Genomic DNA, 20,210 nt, shown 5'->3' with positions numbered 1-20,210 from the left:
CTCGCGCAGAAGTGCCTTTTAACGGTGAGACTCTCTCCTCGGAAGAAGAGGATGCGGATACTCACGACGGCAAACTGAGAGCCGCGGACAAGAGCCCATCCCCGAAGAAGAGCATCACGCAGATGATGAAGGACAAGAAGAAGCAGACGCAGCTCACCCTGCAGTGGTAGGGCCGGCTGGACGGGGGGGGCTCCCAAAGGGCCTCTCCTCCGCCTTGGGGCTGTGCCGGCAACGGGAGCGGCACCGCGCCGCTCGTTGGCCCTGGCTGCGTTCATTGGGTTCCTTGGGCTTATTTCAACTTTTGATAACCCTCGTCTCCCCTAGATTCCCGATGTTTTGAATTAGCGGAGGTTTATCTGTTAGCAGAAACCTCTGTTGGGTTCCGCCGGCATATGGCTGTGAGAGGTGATGGAAGATCAGATTTGTTCGGGGCAGAAAGCACTGTGGATCAGCTTATTGTACCTGGATGTGTGATCTAATTCTTCTAATACAGAATGAAATTGCGCTTATTTAGCTGGTCGTCCTGACTGAGTAGGGATACACTACTAATATGCATATAGTCAATTCTACGTTGTTTCAGGAAAATAAAATGCATAACATTCTGTCTTCTTTTCAGAAGCACTAAACCTAAATATCTTTAAAAAATGTAGAAATGACAAATTACCTAAGAATTATACTTGCTGTTATTATTCTATACAGCGACAGTTACATTTTCACTGTCTCTCACTGTACTTTTTGCATTACATTCTACCACCCACAGATGCCCTAACTCTGTTTCAGTTTAGTAAAAATGAACCAAAGAAGAGTTCAAATTCTGTAGGCTTTAACGTACAGAATTTAAATCTTTAAAAGCTAAGGCTTTAGGTTTTTCCTAAAGTATTCTGGAAGTTAGTGAGCAGTGCTGTTGAATTAAATGGGAGCTTAGGTACCAAATGCAGGCTGTAAATCTAGAGCTTTCTTTATGACTGAAAAACAAGAATAATGTGGATATCCCAGTTTCTTACTTTAGTTTACATCTGACTTAGAGCAGACAGAGAACTGTAAGGATTTGAGTCTGGGGAGGATGTGCAAAATTATTCCATGTGCAATATTTACTGTGTGGTATTTTCTTATACACTGGTGTAGTTTAGAAAACAAATTTATTGCATATAATTCCAGGAGTAGCAAATGATTGATGATGACAAAGAAAAGAAACAATCAGGAGTTGGCCACCTTGTTGTTACCAACAGTTCAGCTAAAGAGGAGACAACTGGCTTTTACTTGTTTCTGAATTTGACTTTGTCGACCATTGTTGGGCACTTGTATTTTACAAACAGATGCACAAAAATGTATACTCTTCAGAAAATGTCAGATCTTTGATTTTTGCTGTGGTTTGGACAAGAAACACCTTCAGGTCCCATGTGGAAAATAAAAATCTAAAGTAGGAAAAAAAAAAAAGAGAGACAACATTTGGTGTTAAACGTATATTGGGACAGAAGATGCAAGATGAAGTCCCTGCTCTGTTCAAAGGTCAGGCTTAAACCCAGGTCTTTCACTGCGTAATTGGTGCTCATCTTGTCAGAGCAAGGTTGGTTCTTACGTGGTAGTCATTTAAATAAAAATTGTTTAAATTAAATTGCATTGAAGAAGGCTCATTAGGAAAAGGGACCTGCCTCCAGGTGTTCCGTATTGTGCTGCTACCTTAAGCATCAAGTGTGGTCAATTTCTGGTGTGTGTCTTATTCAGTAGAAACTCATATATGTGCCATCATAGAAATCTTAGTGAAATGGAAAAAAAAAAAAAAAAATTAAAAAGAGGGCAGTGTCAGAAAAAGGAAAGGGGAATAAAATGGGGAAACATGCTGTGTTGCCTCTTACTCTTCAGTAAGAAGAATTTCTTCTTACTTTTTCTGTACAGGCTGGAAGAAAACTATATTGTCTGTGAGGGAGTTTGCTTACCGAGATGCATCCTTTATGCACATTATTTAGACTTCTGCAGAAAAGAGAAGCTAGAACCTGCCTGTGCTGCAACTTTTGGGAAGGTAAAGAACAAATGTCTTTATCATTCGTTAGGCCAGTTCTTTGACAGACTTTGAGTTTGGTGCAACTGTGTTAAAATGTTTAATAAATTCATGGTTTTTTTTGCTGTTAATATACATAATGAAACTAATTATGTGATTACATATGAGAGGATTTTATGACAAACACTTCAGGAAAATCAAAAAGAACTTCAGCTTCTTCTTCTTTGTTTTATTTTCTCTCCAAGTGTTTTTTTTGTTTGTTTGTTTTGTTTTTTGTTTTTTGTTTTTTTGATGGTGACATTAATGTAGTTCTTTCCATTTAAAAAAAAAAAAAAAAAAAAAGACATAGAAGATGCTTTTAATTATACTAAAGTGTAAACTGAGAAGTGACACAACAAGCGATACAAGAAGGGGAATAAAAGTTAATAATGAAAAGAGCTCCTGAATGGGGGAAAAAAAAAAAAGTTGACTTATCCCCTTTTCTGCCTTTCCCTACAATTAATCCTGAAATCATTTTAATGAAAGGGAGATGTGAACTTTCCTAATTAAACTCTGAGTAGTTAGTGAAAGGGGAAACCAAAAATGCTGATCTTTTCATTGTTTGTAGATAGCAAAATGCATTAATTTAATTAAATAATAATAATGGATTTTAAATCCAGTTCATAAAATGTTCACTTACTAATTTTTTCATCCTGAATAAGATACACTTTCTCAGTGTATATCTAATTTTCATTACACAGTTCCGACATAAATGAGGAAGACATCAGCTTTCCATTTAAACTTTGTTTTGACAGGGATCTATTAGCTATGTCTACTAGTTCTACTTCTATTATTGAGTTTTATTCTCAGTAAGTCTTTTCCCTTAAGCATTATTCTGTATGGGAAGAGTAGGATGTTTTTAGGGCAGTAATCTCAATCTCAGGAGTCCAGTGACAGAATGTTTTTCTTGATTTTATTTGAATCACATTATGTGCCTAACAGAAACTTCCACACTGTTTCAGTGAGCATAAATGCATTTAAGACTGTGCAGCCTTTTGATAGTAGAGGGCATAGAAATAGGAAATATTTTTTCCTTAGCCTTGAGATCAGTTTTAAATCAAAGTTTGATTTTTTTTTTTTTAATTAAAAAATCAGCTTATTTCTAGCTGTTTGACTTTGAAAATGGAGCGGCTGGCAGCCAAATCTTTCCCTTGGTTCTGTTTAGTTCTCTGAAGCTAAAGATACAGTTGTACCTTAGGGATCTGAATGGGGCAGGATCATGGGAGAAGTCTTTGCATTGTAGAAGTGAAAATGGAAAGGAAGTGCAGACAAAGAACTTGAGAAGACTGGAGGTACACAATGAGATGGATGAGGTTGGAAGGACCTCTGCAGTGTACAACACGCGTAATTGCTTATGTTGTGTCGTGTGTGCCACAAATACTTATTTACAGACTACATTAGGCTGTGTATTGGTCCGTACTTATCCTCCAGTTTCTTCCATGAAAAAAATGCCTAAGAAAGTACGCCACTGTTAGAAATTAATACAGTTGTTTTCTCTTTAGACCATTCGCCAGAAATTCCCTCTCCTTACCACCAGGCGGCTTGGAACAAGGGGCCATTCCAAGTAAGGAGCTCTAATCTGTGTATCTGCTTACCAGATACGTTCTGCAAATCAAATGTATTTCCATGCCTTCATAATGAATACTAATCGGTAGGAGGGGTTATTCAGATGAAAAGCTCTAAGCGATAACTTGTAATGTACATGATGAAACTGAAGTAGCATTTAAGTGAAAACATTACGGCAGGCATAATTTCTAAAAGCAAACTGATAAACCTTCTAAAGCACAGTTATTTTTATAGAGCCATTTGCTTGTTGAGAACATACGTCAAAATCTTGTATGTGTGTGTATAAAACATTTTATAACATATCATCATTACAGATGTTCATCTTTCTATAAATAATGTGCAATTTAACTGTGATTTCATTTGCCTTTTGTAAACCTGACAACTTTCAAACTGTTCAGTCCATAGCAATACTGCTCAATTTAAAGGCTGTAGGAAAAAGCATTGTCCTAAATTTAGAAGAAAGTATGTATCTGGATAATTTTTAAAAGCTCTGATTAGTATACAGCCTGTTGCATGGTTATTTCATATATGATGTATCCATTTGATTTGTGCATTTCAGCTGCAGAATGTTAGAATGTAAAACATTCTGCAATTGCAAACAAATTGCAGGCAGTTACATATTATTATTACCTTTGGTGAAATGTTTTGTTTGTTCTGGTTCTGGCACTGTGTTTCTAGTTGTGGTAAAATGAGTCTAAAGCAGTGAACAGTGGTAACAACATCCCTTGCCTCCACTCTCTCACCTATGTTCTCATGCCAAGACTGCTGAGGACATACTGATGAATTTCTCCCTGGCTGATTTTTTAACTTTTAGTAGGAAATGCTCCCTTTTAAGGAAGTGAAAATGTACTGGTGTAAGGAATGTAGAGAAGCAATAATCTATAGATGCTGTATAGAGAGTTTTTAGGGAGTTATACTTTTAGAAAAGCCATGTATAGGGAATAAGAGGGATTTCATGCATTTTCTGCTGTGCTGAAGTTGAGCTATGGTTACAGGCACAAGCTGCTGCAGATTTGGTCAGCTTTTCAAATGGACATTTGCTCTTGCTGTTGTGTTTAAATTTTTAAGGGATATGGCATTCATAGTCTGTGCAGAAACATTTGGTAACCTTCTGTTTCATGAATGCCTCTGTTAAGTCTTAATCATGTTCACAAGCCAGCATATTTAAAGGTATACTTTCAAGTTTTAATGAATGAGAGAATACAAGGGCAAAATACTGCAAAGATGCTCATTATGTTTTTGATCTGATATATCTAATTAATTCATAAACAGGATCCAAACTTCTAAAACATGTAATATATCTGTGTCATTAAAGCATAGTATATAAGCATCCACTAAGTAAAGAGATATGTTTCAAATCTTGTTTTTGACATGGGAATCTAACTATAGACTTAATTGCATCACTATAATTCTCTTTACTCTGAGATATTTAACTGTGCTAGTACAGATATGCTTCATACATAACGTTTCTTCAGCAGATCTAATAGCCCTGTGGTATTATGGTGCTATATTTTCATATGGATTAACTGTTCTTGGGCAATTTCCTCAAAGGAGGATGAGGCATCAGCAGGTTTTGTTTGAACATCTGGCGTATTTTTCTCCCTTTTTTTTTTTTTTTTTTTTTTTCCACAGGAGTTTTCCTCTTTAGCAATTAAATTCTACATTTTAAGCATGATAGTGGAAGTGACTTGTTTTTTGTTGTGGCTTTTTTTTTTTTTTTTTAATTTTGTTGCTGCTGTTATTATTTAGATATAATATTAGAGAAGCAGTAATGGCACTAGCTATTTTTAACAATGATGTTTTGTGCTGTGATATTGCCCAGGAAGCAATTGTTGTCCAAAAGCATGAAAATGCTCTCCAGTAGAATCATTATTATATTACAAAGCAAAGCAAACTCCCTAAGAATAAAGAGCCCTGCACATACTGCATGCACACCCAGTAACACATTGATAGAGCCTCTCCATGACCAGAAGAAAGCAAAGAAAATAAATTATCTATTTCAGGAACTTCAAGGTGACAGAAATTTTCTCCTACACCATACTCATGGACATGAACTGGATTTTAGAAAAAAATGCTGTTCTAAGATGTGAGGCATGGGTGCTGCTCTGAGGTGTGAGATATACAGACAAATGTTGGTTTCTCTTCAGGCTCTGAGCAACATTTTTTTGTCTGAGGTTCCAGGAGGGGCCTTAGAAGTGGTTCTAATAAATTCAACAACTTGGGTCCTCAGTCAGAGTGTGCCTCACTCTAATGGTATATTTGTACTGTATGTACAAATGTAAATACTAAAATACTCTTTTAAACATTTGACCAAAAAAGTACAGCATATTGGACATAGTTTCATCAGCAGTGTTCACTTTATCTCTGATGCCCATGCTGATCACTCCAGGTTGCTGAATAGCAGGGGAAATTTCTATATCCCAGCTGACTGAAGGAGGGCACAACACCATAAATAAACAAATGTTGCAAACTCTTCTCTGAGATTACCATTTCTTAAGCAATGGTTGTCTGTAGACCAGGTTCTGAAGCCTCCTTTCTGCACAGGCAGTGTTGAATATACCATGGCCATTGGTAGAATTTAGTTGTGATCTTCATTGTACATGAGTTATGTGGAGCAGCTATTCAGGAAAATGCACACAGGAGGCTGCTGAGCTCAAGTTACAATTTAATTTCTATGTAGACTTTGACCAATGTTGAATCTTAGCTTTTATCCATCATGTCTGAAAACTATTATCTTATTTATTAGGAGTGATTTAGTGGGTTAATAAAACTGATATGGCAGCTGGCCCCATGATAACAAGTAATTGCAAGTCCCTGAACAGCTTAAGCCTATCATTTCCTTATCAGCTATCATTTGTGTCAGTGTATGCTAAAATCAGGGCTACTAGTTGCATAGGAACATATGCTACAATAAGCCACTGAAATTAAGAGAAAAGCAGTTCAGTTTGTTTTTCAATAGATCTGTTACAAAAATCAAGAGTAAGTTTCTTATGCCAGCTGATTTCATTTTATGAATTATATGATAGAAATAGAAGAGTAGAACACGTATAAGGAGACAGAAAGAGGACACTTGAAGTTGTAGGGTAAAGATGTTATCAGCATGTCTGAAGTAGGTATATTACTATCAACAGTGATAGTTGTAAAAAAGTAAAAATTAAAAAAGAGTAAAAAAAAAAAAAAAGATATTCAACTAATCACTTTGGGATGTAAGAGAATAAAAATCTTTATATCTTATTATTCTATGAAGCATGCCAGGCACAACTTGAAAAGCACAGATAATTTTTTTTTTAAATATAGCTTCTGTGCCATGATTAGAAAGCTGCATTATTTCATTAGTAAACATTAAAGGAAATTAGAAGGATAGTTGCTCTGCTCTAAGGACGTGCTGAATAGGTGCTGAAAGCTTCTATTCTTCATGTAATAAGATGCCACAAATGTAAATTCTGGTATCTTGGGGCATTCCAGAACGGGAACAAATATTTCTCCAGCCATTACAAATCTGAGAATGCCAATCACACAACAGTGGCTGTTTCTAGCCCAAAAATCTGTTATTACTAAATTAGATATTGAATAATATAGACCTTAATTCCTAATGTGTGAAAAATTTTTGGTTTTCTTTGGCTTCTGGTATACCAATAGGGAGTTCCAACTGGTGTGTAATTGAAACTGAGAGGTTTGGGATGTCAGAATGCAGATAAATGCTTGCTCATATGGTCAATGCCAAGTATATTACTGTGCCTGTAACATTTCTAAAGAAGTAATCAGAGCTCTGTTTAGTTTTTCATCCTGTGCAATGCACAGACTTTGTGATGTCAAGATTAAGTAAACAGTGTTCTTTCCTTCACAGGATCCATACATATACGTTTTCAAAACTACCTAAGTCTCATCGAAAATAACTTCATTTTTATGAAAGAGAAAAAAAAGTCCATGCCTTTAGCATTTTTGTTAGAACCCTTTCAAATATTAGGAATTTTCTGATATAGGCGTTTGGCCCAAATCCATCTGTTTAATACCCCTTGACCAAGAGTAATGACTGAAAAGCTTCAGGACTTTAATTTTCACAATACAGATGACGCACTAATGTGTCTGAAATAGAGGACAACTGTACAGCATTTTGACATTTAATGAAAGGTCACATTTAGTGTAAGACATCCTAAACCACCTTGAAATGTTGCTCTGATTTGGTCACTCAGCTTTGATTTTATTCAGTAAAAAGGGAATTGTAATAAGCAGATGTACCTGTGTCTGATCTTCTGAGAATTAACAGATATTTTATAATGCTGTGTTCATCACATCACTATCCCAAGAGAAATGTTTTTTCAGGAAAAGAAAATCAGAAACGTAAATTAATAGATGAGAGACATGAGAGACATTTGGCCTTCTTAAGGGTCTCGGCACTGTGATCTACCAGTATTAGATAGATTCATCAATTTCAGACAAACAATATAAGCCATGATATTTAACAGCAGCCACTTTTTTCTAGTTTTCTGGCTATGAAATCCTGGATGCACCCATTGGAAACAACTATGTCAGCCAAGACTTTCAGAGCCACCTAAGCTGAGCAAACTTATCACCAACAAATATTTTCTTAGTATATTTTGTATCTAATGTCTTTTTCATATATAGCTTTTTGTTCTTATCTACAGCTACCCAATGTAAAAACAAACTGTAGAATTGTAATTTTTTTTTTAAATGAGCATCATCAGGAATAGCAGAAGTGAGCTGAAAACCTTCATATGTTCTATGAACTACTTGCTGGTACTGTGTCCAAGCCAGGGGCCCCAGTACAGGAAGAATGAGAAGCTGTTGGAGTGGATCCAGAGGAGGGCCACAAAGATGATCAGGTGTTTGGAGCACCTCTCCTATGAAAATAGGTTGAAGGAACTGGGCTTGTTTAGCTTGGAAAAGCGAAGGCATCAGGGAGACCTCATCACAGCCTTCTAGTATTTAAAGGGAGCTTACAGGCAGGAGGGAGACAGAATTTTTACACAGTATGATAGTGATAGGGCAAAGGGAAATGGCTTTAAGCTAAAAGAGGGGAGATTCAAGTTAGATGTTAGGAAGAAAGTCTTTACTCAAAAGGTGGTGAGGCACTGGCGCAGGCTGCCCTGAGAAGCTGTGAGTGCCCTGTCCCTGGAGGTGTTCTAGGCTGGGTTGGATGGAGCCCTGGGCAGCCTGGTCTGGTGAGTGGCAGTACTGCCCATTGGCACGGGCTTGTAACTAGGTGATCTGTAAGGTCCCTTTCAACTTAAGCCATTCTATGTTTGTATCTTAAGAATGAAGTTTTTGAGAAGTTTTTGAGGTGTTTTAGTGAAATCAGTGCAATGTGTTGCCTATCACCCCTGATGGAATTTTTCCATGACCAAATCTTGCTCTCCCACTCTGCTCCGGAAGGTCACTTCTTCCGCAGCAAAATCAGTGGAAAGCAGTATCTTATGCATAATCAGATTTCTTAGCACCAGCTCATAATGTTAAGGTGTCGTGCTCAGAGCAGCAGGGGATATACAATAAATGTTTCCTTCTTCCAGTTCTGCTTTGAGGGCAATAATTTCCAGGAGAGCAATGAGGGAGATGAATGGAGATGATAACTGCTTAAACAGCTAAAGCGGAGTCAGTCAGCCTACAACCCATGAGATGAATGAATGAATAATGTATTAGCATTGCTCATCGCAGAAGGATGAACACTAATTTATGGGGGACAAAAAGCAGTAGGGAGTTACTTTTACTGAAGAAATCCTCTAGATAAAACAGTAGTATACCTGATAGATTATTACACCTGATGGATCAAGTCAGCACCTTTGCAACAACCTGGAATTAAAATGAAAGACAATGCATATTAAGAGAAAGAGATATAACAGGTTTCTGGTAGATATATTCTTCCAAGTAACATGATTGTAAAAGAGAAAATGTTTTAAATTTAGAGAAGATGTTAGCCTTGAATTTTGGACAGTGACAATTCTATTTTCTATGAGACCAGATTTTTTTTTCTATGGCAGTGAAAGAAATTAGTAGAAACTGTTAAGGAAAGTTTTCATATAGCATTGAAGATCAGTTTGACAGTTTGTTTTATTTGACATGTCATACAGAAATAAAAATACTCTTTTTTTTTTTTTTCCCCCCCACAGGTATCACTATTATGGAATTGGCATTAAAGAAAGCAGTGCATACTACCACTCTGTGTACTCTGGCAAAGGCTTAACCAGGTACAGTAGCATATATCTGAGATGTAAAGCCTCTGCACCTGCTTTAGAAAGATGGTCAGTGGAGGTGCTATTTAAAACTTCCCTAAGGAAGGTATTTATAGGACACTAATTGCTGTTGATACCAGAACTAATATTGCTGCAACTGTCAATATCTAGCATTCAAAGATTTAGGTAGCAATTTGCTCCTTAGATACATTGATTTTTGTTTTAACAGCTTGATCTGGATCTTTCACTCGTATCTACCAGTATGGCCTCATCATAGTAAGCACAGAGCTGCATTAACATATGCCATAAGAGGATTTTTTAGTGTAAGACAGCAAAACACATTTTCCGGAATACTTGTCTCATTTTGTTTGCTTGTGCATCATCCTGTGATTTCTTTCCCCAGGACAGCTTCCCATTATGAAACGTCTGGAGAATGGTGTGAAGCTGGCACCTGTGGGTAGGAGGGAGGAGGGGTTAGTGTAGATTAATATTTACAGGTCCTTTAACTGGCTAATATCAGTTTAAACCTAACCCAGGAAGCTCTAATTATATTTATTTAAGGGACAGCTAGCAGGATCAATACGTTACGATAGCTGCCTGTTGGTTTGCCAAAGATTAATAGTTCGTAAAACAAATGTCTGTGTTCACATATGGCTTGAATGACGGCTTTCATTGTCTACAGCAGTACGCCCATGTAAGTGGGAACTAGGAGAAAGGAAAAGAGTAAATGAGCTTATGATCACACACAGAAAATTCAGCTGCTATCAGATTCAGGTTATATCCAAAGAGCCTTTTCCAAACAACATAACAAGTGTAAAGATTGGGGGTAATGTCACCAGTAATGCTGAAAAGGAGGATTCTCTCTACTGAAGGCCTCAAGGTATAATAGAATGGAATATGCTATTTCCTTACCCATCGTTTGTCCAAAGCTGTGGAGGTGTTGCTGGTGCACAGCTAGATTATTTTTTTCACAGTTTAGCATTATCTTGAACAAATTGTTCATTGAATTGACAAAAATCAGTTCTTTTCACGTAAAGGAATATCGTTTTTCTTAAACCTCAACTCAGTGTCAGCCAATGCCCTTTTCACTGAAAACTCTATCCTCACACAATCTAATAATCATAAATGAGAACAAATTGGAGATTCTGCAAAATTCCTCAGGGCTGGATTTTCAACTATCTTTGCTCGCATAATCATGTATGTAGATTTTTGCAAGTACTTAACACTTCTGAAGACCATTTTTTCATACGAGTGAGATAGCTGTGCATTTTTGAAAATCCTGTGCTCCACATATCAGAATTATGCCAAATACTCCAAAAGAATCACGTCTTGAAATTCCTAAAATTAAGGTGGTTTGTTTCCAAAGGTAACTCTAGATATCCCTGTCTTGAATAAGAAATACAAGAAGAGGGACTGGACTCTCAGCTTATCGGTTGCTTAGCATTCACTAGCTAGGAACTTTTTATTTGTGTCTGGACTTGTGCTCTCATGTTGGAATCATTGAATTTTCAGGATTCAGCAGTCACTAGCTGATTTAGAACAGAAGCTTGAATGCTGACTTTGCATAGTCAGGGCTATCACTGTGTTTGGATATGGCTGTGTGAGGGCAGTGACACAGTAGTCTGGGGTTAATAGCAGACTTACAGGGAAGAAAACTCAGGCAACGTGGAGATTCAGAATAGTGTGTAAATATCCCAGTTACTGCTTGCTAAATATAATGATCCATCTTTAACCTCTGCCCTTTGCCCAATCACTGTTCTAGAAGTGAGCAATAAAGAATTTTTCCTGGATCAATCTCAGAGCAGAAATAGGCACTGGAAATATATGATTTGATGATGGTATCAGATCACACTAAGCCAACACAAGTAAAAGTACGTGTAGGTCTTTACCACAACACATGCTAAGTAAATGGCAGCTTGTGAAATGATTAGAAGGGGCCTTGGTTTAGTTGCCTAAATATAGGCCTGCAATTCCATTTCAGATTTAATTGACATTTGAGTGTTAATATCTTTGTAACTGAGCTGACTACTGTGGTCTTTAAATGTAGGATTGTTGATGCTTAAATCCTTTAATTCCACAGTAAATTTGACCTCCTAGTTCATTTAAATATCATACTTTGTACCACAAAAGGAGAGTAACTGATGCTAAAGTTGTTGATATACATAGCATTTTAAGAAGCATAGCTTTAGGTTGTGATTAAGGTTCTGGAGGAACAATTTTAGCAGATGCTGCTTAGTGTTTTTGCTGTACATTCTGTGTACATTATACTACCTCTGTAGAAATCTGCAGTCCATAGCAAAAACATTTAGCTATGAAGCTAATCAGCAACTCATTGTAGTCAGCTGTGAGTTATGCCTTCATTCATGCTCTTCTATTAGCAAACCAGGGAATTCTGTGGGTAACGTAATGAATCAACACGTGATGGGAACTGTGCCTTGCCTGAGCAGGTGGAATTCATAATCTTTCAGTCTCTGGTTTTGAGTCCTGCCAGCATAGCATCTCAACAACATGGAATGACCGCATTGCTGCTAATAATTATAAGACTTTGTTGCCCACAGTATCTTATCAGCTGGCAGAAGAGGAAGTAACAATGATCAAACAAGCAGTGCTATCTTGCACATTTATCATTATACTGATCCTTTAGAGTCTCTATCCTTACACATTCTTTAGTGAAGTAGCTATAATTTAAAAGGTGTGTTTTCTAATGTCTGCCTCTTAGTCCATTGAATTCATCAGGAATCTCTGGAATGGACTATTAAGAGCACAGTCACCATACTGCAAAGTATTTTTGATAGTTACAAAATACTTCATCTCAGAAATGCATTTTGCTTGTGTCAGAATAGTACTGTGGTAAAAGAGAGTGAGAGATCATATATTTTCTTAATTTTCCTAGAAAGTGTAAATTCTAGATACATTTTGTTTCTATTCTGAATTTACTCAGCTGCATAAAAAAATTTGAGTTTCCTCAACCTCGTGGACTTGCATTACGTTGCTCTTCCGATATTTGTAAAGTTGCAGAGATCCAAAGAAATAAACTGAAATTGAGTTTTATACATCACTTTTTGGTCCATGGTCTGAATCTTCATGTTTAAAAGCTACTTTCAGTAAGTTTCCTTGATATCGTAAAGCACTTGCAAGCCAATGGAACAAGTTTAGAAAAAAGCATGGGTTTTAGTATTATATTTGGAGAAACATAAGTCATTTTTCTAGTCGACCTATTTTACATGTAGATACAGGTATGTAAGTATGTGTATATGACAGAATGATAGAATATACCTGTATGTATATTAAAAATGTTTTACTTACGAAAAAATAATAAAATACATTTATTTTCAAAGGTTCTCTGGAAGCAAGTTGAAGAATGAGGTAAGTGCTTTAGTTGGTTTCCTTTCACTCCTGTCATAATCAAAATAGTATTTGTGACCTGTGGTTTTCTTCATTCACTTCTTTCAAAATTTCAGCAGTATTTTGAATTAAAGGTTAGACTGCAGAACCCTTTTTCATGTCACTGAGTATTTGCTCCTCTAAATACATACTGGAAAGGAAGACTGGAAGTGAAATTTCAAATTCATGTTCCAACCTAATGCAGCTGCAGAGGTTTGTAATAGACTTTCCTAAGCAGAGGCTCAAGAACTAGCTTCTAAGATTTTTGTGTCCATTACTTTTGTAGGAAGGCTTTCTCAGAATCTCATTGATCTGATTGGAAATTATGGGTTTTGATAAATGGAATTTTATACCTCTTCACCAGCATAGTCTTTTTCTCTTTTTGACTCTTTATGACATTTTATTATAATACATCTTCTTGATACTTTTTCTTACTAGATGTAACAAAGAAACAGTCTTTAATCACTTATGGTCAACATTACAGCCTTTTGCTGTACTTCTTCCAATGTTATTATCTCTATAGATTTTTTTTTTTTCAAACAAAGTCTTGCAAAAGGCATGTCTCCAATTTCTGTTGGAAATATCTCTTCTGATGAATCCTAGAACCATATATGTTTGGGATGTGTCAGTTTCACAAATCACCTACAGCTTTACTACTGTGCCATCTGATACACTCATTGTCATTCTGGCCGTATTTGTTCTAGAAGATTAAAGAACATTGCACTACTATCTTAATGGTTAAGGAGTGCTCTCAGGATTGTTCTTTGATGCTGAGTTCAACTGTCATGGCACAGCCTGCATCCATACTACTGAACTCCTAATTCTAAAAACAGCACAGTCATTTCTCATTGCCTTTAGCATGAAGTAACAGTTGAAGCATGGCTGGGAATTGTTTAGAAGAGTTGTATCTGGCATGAACTGAAAAAAATGCCAGGAACCATTCTGAATGATATAGTTTCAATATTGTCTGGGGTCATTTCTTGATGCCATTTAATTTACCAGACTAAATATAGTTTCTGTGATGAACTGATAGAAAACTGGTCTTTCTCCTTTTTTCATTTTCAGATAAGCAATTCCTTGCTGATAGCAGAAATTCTTATTGGTCCCTGAGAGTGTAGCTTTACTTTATTGATTTTCAGCCCCTTTATTGCCCTTATCTGAAAGCCATCCAGATATTTCTACATGACCTCTTGGTCTTCCTCTTTACTGATGATTTCATTAGCTCATGTCAGCCAGTTTAATCTATGAAATACCCTGTGACATCAGTCCCAAATCTGATCTTTGAGAATTTTCACTTCATTTCCTTTTCTGCTCAGAAGTTTCACTGTAAACACTTGTTTAGCTGGAGCCACTTTCTTAAACATTTTACATTCTTCATCCAATCCCTTCTCTCACCAGCATATCTGATCATTTCCCATGGTAACACCATATCAATTATTTTAGTAAGTTTCCTATAGATTTGCAGCATTTTTCCCTGTTCAGATAATCAGCTATCTTATCAAAAGAAGATAGTGCTATGCCATGGGATATCAACATATTCAAGGATTCATCAGCAGTACTATAGCATTCATTTTTTCAGAGTTTGTGAATTAAAAATTTCTGATTCCCTTGGAATAAATGAATACATGCTTTAGTTCCATCTCAGATGTGGAACTCATGTTTCCATCAACCTATCCCGTTTCTGCTCTTTCTGCCCCAGACTTCAATACCTTGGTCCTCTCAGAAAAGTAATTACAAATAAGTCAGTGGAAATCAGTGAAAAAAGAGCTTGAGATCTCTATTTTGTAGCTCTGTTGCCTGAAATTACTGAGATGGCTTGTAAGAGAAAAACATAGTTTTGTAGACCAAACTGAATTTTAATAATCTCAGGTTATTGAAAAGTTGGCAACATACTTTCTATTAAAGTGAATAGCGATGTGTCCTTATTCATAAGCTTGAAAGTACATGCAATTAGGTATTCCAGAAACAGTTACAATGGTTGCATAAGGTGTCTCAGTAGGAACATAAAGACATTGAAAAGATGTTAAAGCTCTGATTGTCTAAATATGCTGAGTAAATGGCATTTGAATGAACACTTACTTAGTGCCAGAGACACTGTTTACTTCTGGCATGTTTTATCACATTTTCTAGTATTCTCTCTGCAGGGGGAGATATCAGCAAATTCTTTTATCTAAACCAGTTAGTGCACCATTAGAGTCTGTATGGTTAATTAAGCAGGTAATATTACTGTCATTATCTTAATGTTAAATGGCCATTAGAAACAGATGGCATTAAATTGAAAGGGCAAGTGGCAGTGGGTTAAAATATAAATCCTAGAACTGAGACACAGTCATATAAGCCCATTAGCAAGGTACAGAACATTGCAAATTATTTAAGTCACCCACCAACACCATTGCCTTCTTTTACATGAACTAATCCCTTCTAATCAGAATTTTTAGTATATTTCCTGAGTAACTGCATCTTAAAGTAATCGAGATTGCTCCTGTTATTAAAAAAGAACACAACAGCTAAAAAAAACAGACAAAAAAACACAAGCAGCTCCTGATACTTACAGGCAAAGTACTGACATGAAGAAATATTAATGCTTCAAAATTTCTATAACTTCTTTGATTTAGAGCTTGTATGTAGTTGGGTAGTAGGTAGCATAAGCAAAGTTTATTTACATTATGTAACTTCTAATTCCTGGCTGTTTTGGTAGACATATCACCCTATGGAAATGGGAGATAATATACATTGTGAATAAATTAGCTAAGGCTATATTTTTGTCAGTGTTTCTGATAATTCCACTTGAATCTGACCTCCAGTTGGTGAGTCAACATTTTTAGGGAATATTTTTTTGCTCTCCTTCACGCTATAGTGAAATTTGACTGTATGCAAAGGGGTAGGAAAAGGCCGCTTAAAGTGCTATTCAAACACCTAGGGCATGGCCAAAAATTCTGTTCATTAGTACAAAAAGAATCTGCTCGGAAGTAATGGATTTACCATAGGAGTATGCAGAAAGTCTGCTCAAAGCCTTTGCCAGGCTTTAACATAAGGACTGGGTAGACTAAAATGTAACAATGAGTTTCAGCCAAATAATCTTTCCTAGATGTGAGTGAAGTCCTCTGAGGGTAAGCATGATTCAGTAAGGACAGCTCCATAACACAGATTCTATTGCTTCTCTTGTGGATGAGGGTTTCATCTTATATCATTTTAGAGCTTAATAAGCATGTTGTGGTTCATGTTATAAATATAGGCATAGTAACATTATATCACTGCAGGATGTGACTGTTTCACTCTGTGGAGAAACAGACTAAACCAGACTGTGAGCGTACAAGGTTAGGAATTTAATTGAGGATAGATTTACTTTATATTGCTTCATGGTCAGTTTGAGAACTGACGCAGACAAGGCGGCTGTTGTCCATCCAAATCCCATCTCTCCAAAGGCTCACATCTAATAATCATTCCAGATCTTTTCTCAGTCAGCAACTATTATGAGATGTGTCTGTAATATTTCAGAATTCAAAAGCTGAAGAGACTTGGAGAATTCTAAGAACTGCAAGGAACTCTCAAATCAGTAGAATTTAGTGTAATTCAAGACCAATTTATCTTGACTCTAGGTCAGTGCTGACAATGCATCAACAAAGAAACAGGAGAACACAAAACCACAGTAAGGAAATCATCCTTACTAAGACACAAAACTGAGATCATAATGCTAATGAACACCCTTGTTGTTAAAGAGGTAGCCCTAGAAAAATTATATATTCATTTCCTCTATAAGTTCCTTTGAAACTGCATTTCCTCTTTCCAGCCTTATTCTTTGACTCCTGAGTTTGAGTTTCAGGACTGAACTGCTTTACAGGATTTTTTTTCTACTGTGTAAATCTATGCTTGTGCTTCCCAGCATAATTTTGTTTTGTTCTTATAGACAGAAGCAAAATGCTCTAAAAATGTTTACTGAACCAGATGTAGACTCTCTGAAGTGAACAGCCAAACTCTCAGTCACTTCAACAGATTAGGAGGAAGCCAGATAAAATCAGTGCCATGATGCAGAAGGATACACATCTCAATCTGTCTTTTTTTTTTTTCCTACATAAGTTTATGTGTGCACATGTTTCAGTGCAGTAGGAAACAGGACTGGAAGATATTTTCTGGGGTTTCATGTCAATTCTGTCATAATTACTTGGAACTATGTAATAAATATATAGTTCAGAAGTGTCCCTACATACTGTCATACCCATAATGCTATTAAATATTATTAAAAGTTATGATAACATAAAATGGCAGGTATTGCATTTAAAGCAGCAGAATCCACTCTTGTGGTGCTATCAGAGCAGCAAGAGAACAGGGGAGAGCCATAGCACCACCAGTACCCAAGCTCCTTGCACAGGAAAGATGCATCTTAAATAAAAGTTAGTGTTACCCTGAGGATATCACAATCCATCCTGTAGAAGAGAGTAAGTGATGATATTCTACAGAGTTTTTAAACATAGACTAAATTCAAATCTTACAGAATTCCATGAAATAATGTGGTCCAAAGGTTGCATTGTTCTGATAACTGCAATTGGTATAGTTTAGATTTAGGCATATCTTTCATTACCTTTCTGATCTGAAATACAGGTCTGGATAAGCATCAGTATTTTGAAGACTAATCTGAATGTAGAAATTCTAGAATGCTGAGACTCTTCAGATAATATACATGTTTAGCATGAATTGTTGTTTCTTTGAAGTTGAATTAGATATTTCAATGTTACTGTGTTTCCCTCACATTTCAGGGTGGTTTTACTCGGAAATATTCTCTGAGTTCCAAAACTGGAACTCTCCTCCCAGAGTTTCCAAGTGCCCAACATCTTTTACTTCAAGGATGCATTTCCAAAGACAAGGTAAAATATGAGCTACTTCTCTTCTAATTTACAGATCAAAAATTGCCACAATGTTTCTTGATATCTTAGCCTTTGAGGTATTGACATGAAAGAGCCAGAAATGTCCATAATCAAACAGAGGTGACTGATTTATAGAGGGGGCAAACCTTTACTAACACCGATTAACTGGCTCTCCTCTGGAAAGATGGTTGAATTATTTACCTATTAACTGACCTAGTATTTTACAAACTGATGGTATGTAAGACGGGGAGAGCAAAACAAACAAACAGAGTTGTATTCATTCCAAATGCCTTTGGATTTAAGGTAAATTTTGTTCTGATTAGATCAGAACAAATAATTCACAGCAAATAATTAGATGAACTTTACGATCATTCATTAATTATTTGAAAGGAGACTGTGAAAATCAGAGTACACAGGTTTTTTTAGAAGTTAGTAAAATTGTATTCCAGAAGTAAGTATACAGTCTTGCTTAACCAAAGGGTCAGTTCAAAGTATTGCTATAGTATGCTTCATATCTTTGGCTGCTTTCTTCTGTGATGTCTGTATTGTATTTCTGTTCACATTACAGACTGCTATGTCCCTGAAGTGAGATAGATACCTTTTTGGTGCAAATTGTGAACTTGAATTTTAAGCTCCAGAATAGGTCATAATGGTGGTTGTCTTGAGATATGTTGCTTTAATACTTTTTGTTCAATGAGCCCTTCCTCTTAAATTTGCTCCATGTAGGCAGTGAAAACCAGGGTTCCTGTTTTGAAGAGCTAAACAGAAAGAGTCATCTGTAGTACATATGTTAGCTGGAAAGCTTACAGATTCTAAAGAAAGTCAACAAACTGGGGTACTCAGCAATGTACCTCATCCACTGCTATAAACTCCATTCATGAATTGAAATCACTCAAACAGCATTCTTGTAACATTTACATCTGGGGAACATTTGAGATTCCTTGCGGCCCAAGTACAGCAGCACAAACAAAACTGGATTTTACCACTCCAGCAATGAACTATAAGATGAAAATCATTTTCTCTTCATTCTTGGATTGGCACCATTGCAGCTGCTCTGGTATTGGGACCAGATGACAGGAGGGTCCAAGAGGGCTTTAGGGGGGAATCCCTTCTGCAAACAGCCTCCTGGAGTTATGAAGAGGCTGTGGGAACAGAGATGTATTTATGTGTCGCCCTCTCTTTCCCTGTTACTCTTTTTTATTCCTTGTTCTTGGTTGTAGGTTTTTTGTTTTGTTTTGTTTTGTTTTCGCTTTTTTTGTTTAGTTTGTTCATTGCTTTTAATTTTCTATTTTCTTCCCTCCCTGGTTTTTTCCCCTCTTTTAGCTTATCTGACCAAGGATTATTGAGCTCTCTCTATCAGTCCACACTGTTATCCCTCCACTTACTATCCCATCACTCAGTCTCCTAAAGTAAGATGCATCCAGAATTGATACAACGATTTTTACATCTCTAACAGAGGACAAAAGAGAAGTGACTTTCCCAAGCTTTGAAGCAGAGAAAATGTCTAAATGATCCTTAGATTCTCTGTTGAAGAGAGTACATATGTGAAGTTTGACTCCTTCATTAAACTTTTAAGAGACTGTATGCAATGGAAATTGCTGGACAACTGTAGCAGTCAGTATTAAAATAGATTGATAATTTTTTTCATTATGTGTTTCTGAAGAAATATTATCTAAACTTCACATTTCCACCAAAACCTTCAATAAGTTATCATACTGTTCTTGAATCTCGTATTTTGCTCCACTTCTTAAAATATATGTAGTTACAGAAGCAGCTCTGAAAGTCAGCAAGGTCAATTTCCAAAGAAATCTGTGTTCTCAACCTATTGGAATAAAAGCTGTTTGAAGTTCATTCAAAACCCGACTTTGGTTTGCTGGAGATATTCAAAAGCTGTAGTAAAACTTTCCATGCTTCTGTGCAGTAAGATTGGTTTTGCTAATGTCCATATTTCTTTCCTGAAAATACTTTACAAGATTCTTGTTTTATAATTTATTACAAATTTTAAAATTTACTGTAATTTTTTACAAACTCTTGTATTAACTTTGTGGAGTTCTTAAAATAAGGGAACGCTCCACTTTGATAAATTAATGTGATGAGATGAAAGGGAGTTTTGCTTTTTAAAGTTCAGTTCCTGTAAGGCAGTGATTAAACTTTGACCAAATGACTGGCAGC

The 20,210-nt window shown here is 36.4% G+C and overlaps 1 protein-coding gene across 1 annotated transcript in view; it reads left to right on the top strand.

Annotated features, from left to right (window-relative positions):
• The window catches only part of RFX6 (regulatory factor X6), a gene marked incomplete at both ends in the record, with an annotated part of 34,656 nt that overhangs the window by 320 nt on the left and 14,126 nt on the right, over window positions 1-20,210 (top strand). Inside the window, 6 exons of the mRNA XM_079550132.1 lie at window positions 10-166; window positions 1,897-2,020; window positions 3,541-3,602; window positions 9,730-9,807; window positions 13,131-13,158; window positions 17,931-18,038. Coding sequence (XP_079406258.1) covers window positions 10-166; window positions 1,897-2,020; window positions 3,541-3,602; window positions 9,730-9,807; window positions 13,131-13,158; window positions 17,931-18,038 — 557 coding nt within the window. The remainder of the gene's footprint in view (window positions 1-9; window positions 167-1,896; window positions 2,021-3,540; window positions 3,603-9,729; window positions 9,808-13,130; window positions 13,159-17,930; window positions 18,039-20,210) is intronic.

The sequence above is a fragment of the Tetrao urogallus genome (genome assembly GCF_951394365.1).
Source record: "Tetrao urogallus genome assembly, chromosome: 2".
Lineage (NCBI taxonomy): Eukaryota > Metazoa > Chordata > Aves > Galliformes > Phasianidae > Tetrao > Tetrao urogallus.
The sequence above is the reverse complement of the archived record's forward strand: the minus strand, read 5'-3'. Positions and strand labels throughout refer to the sequence as shown.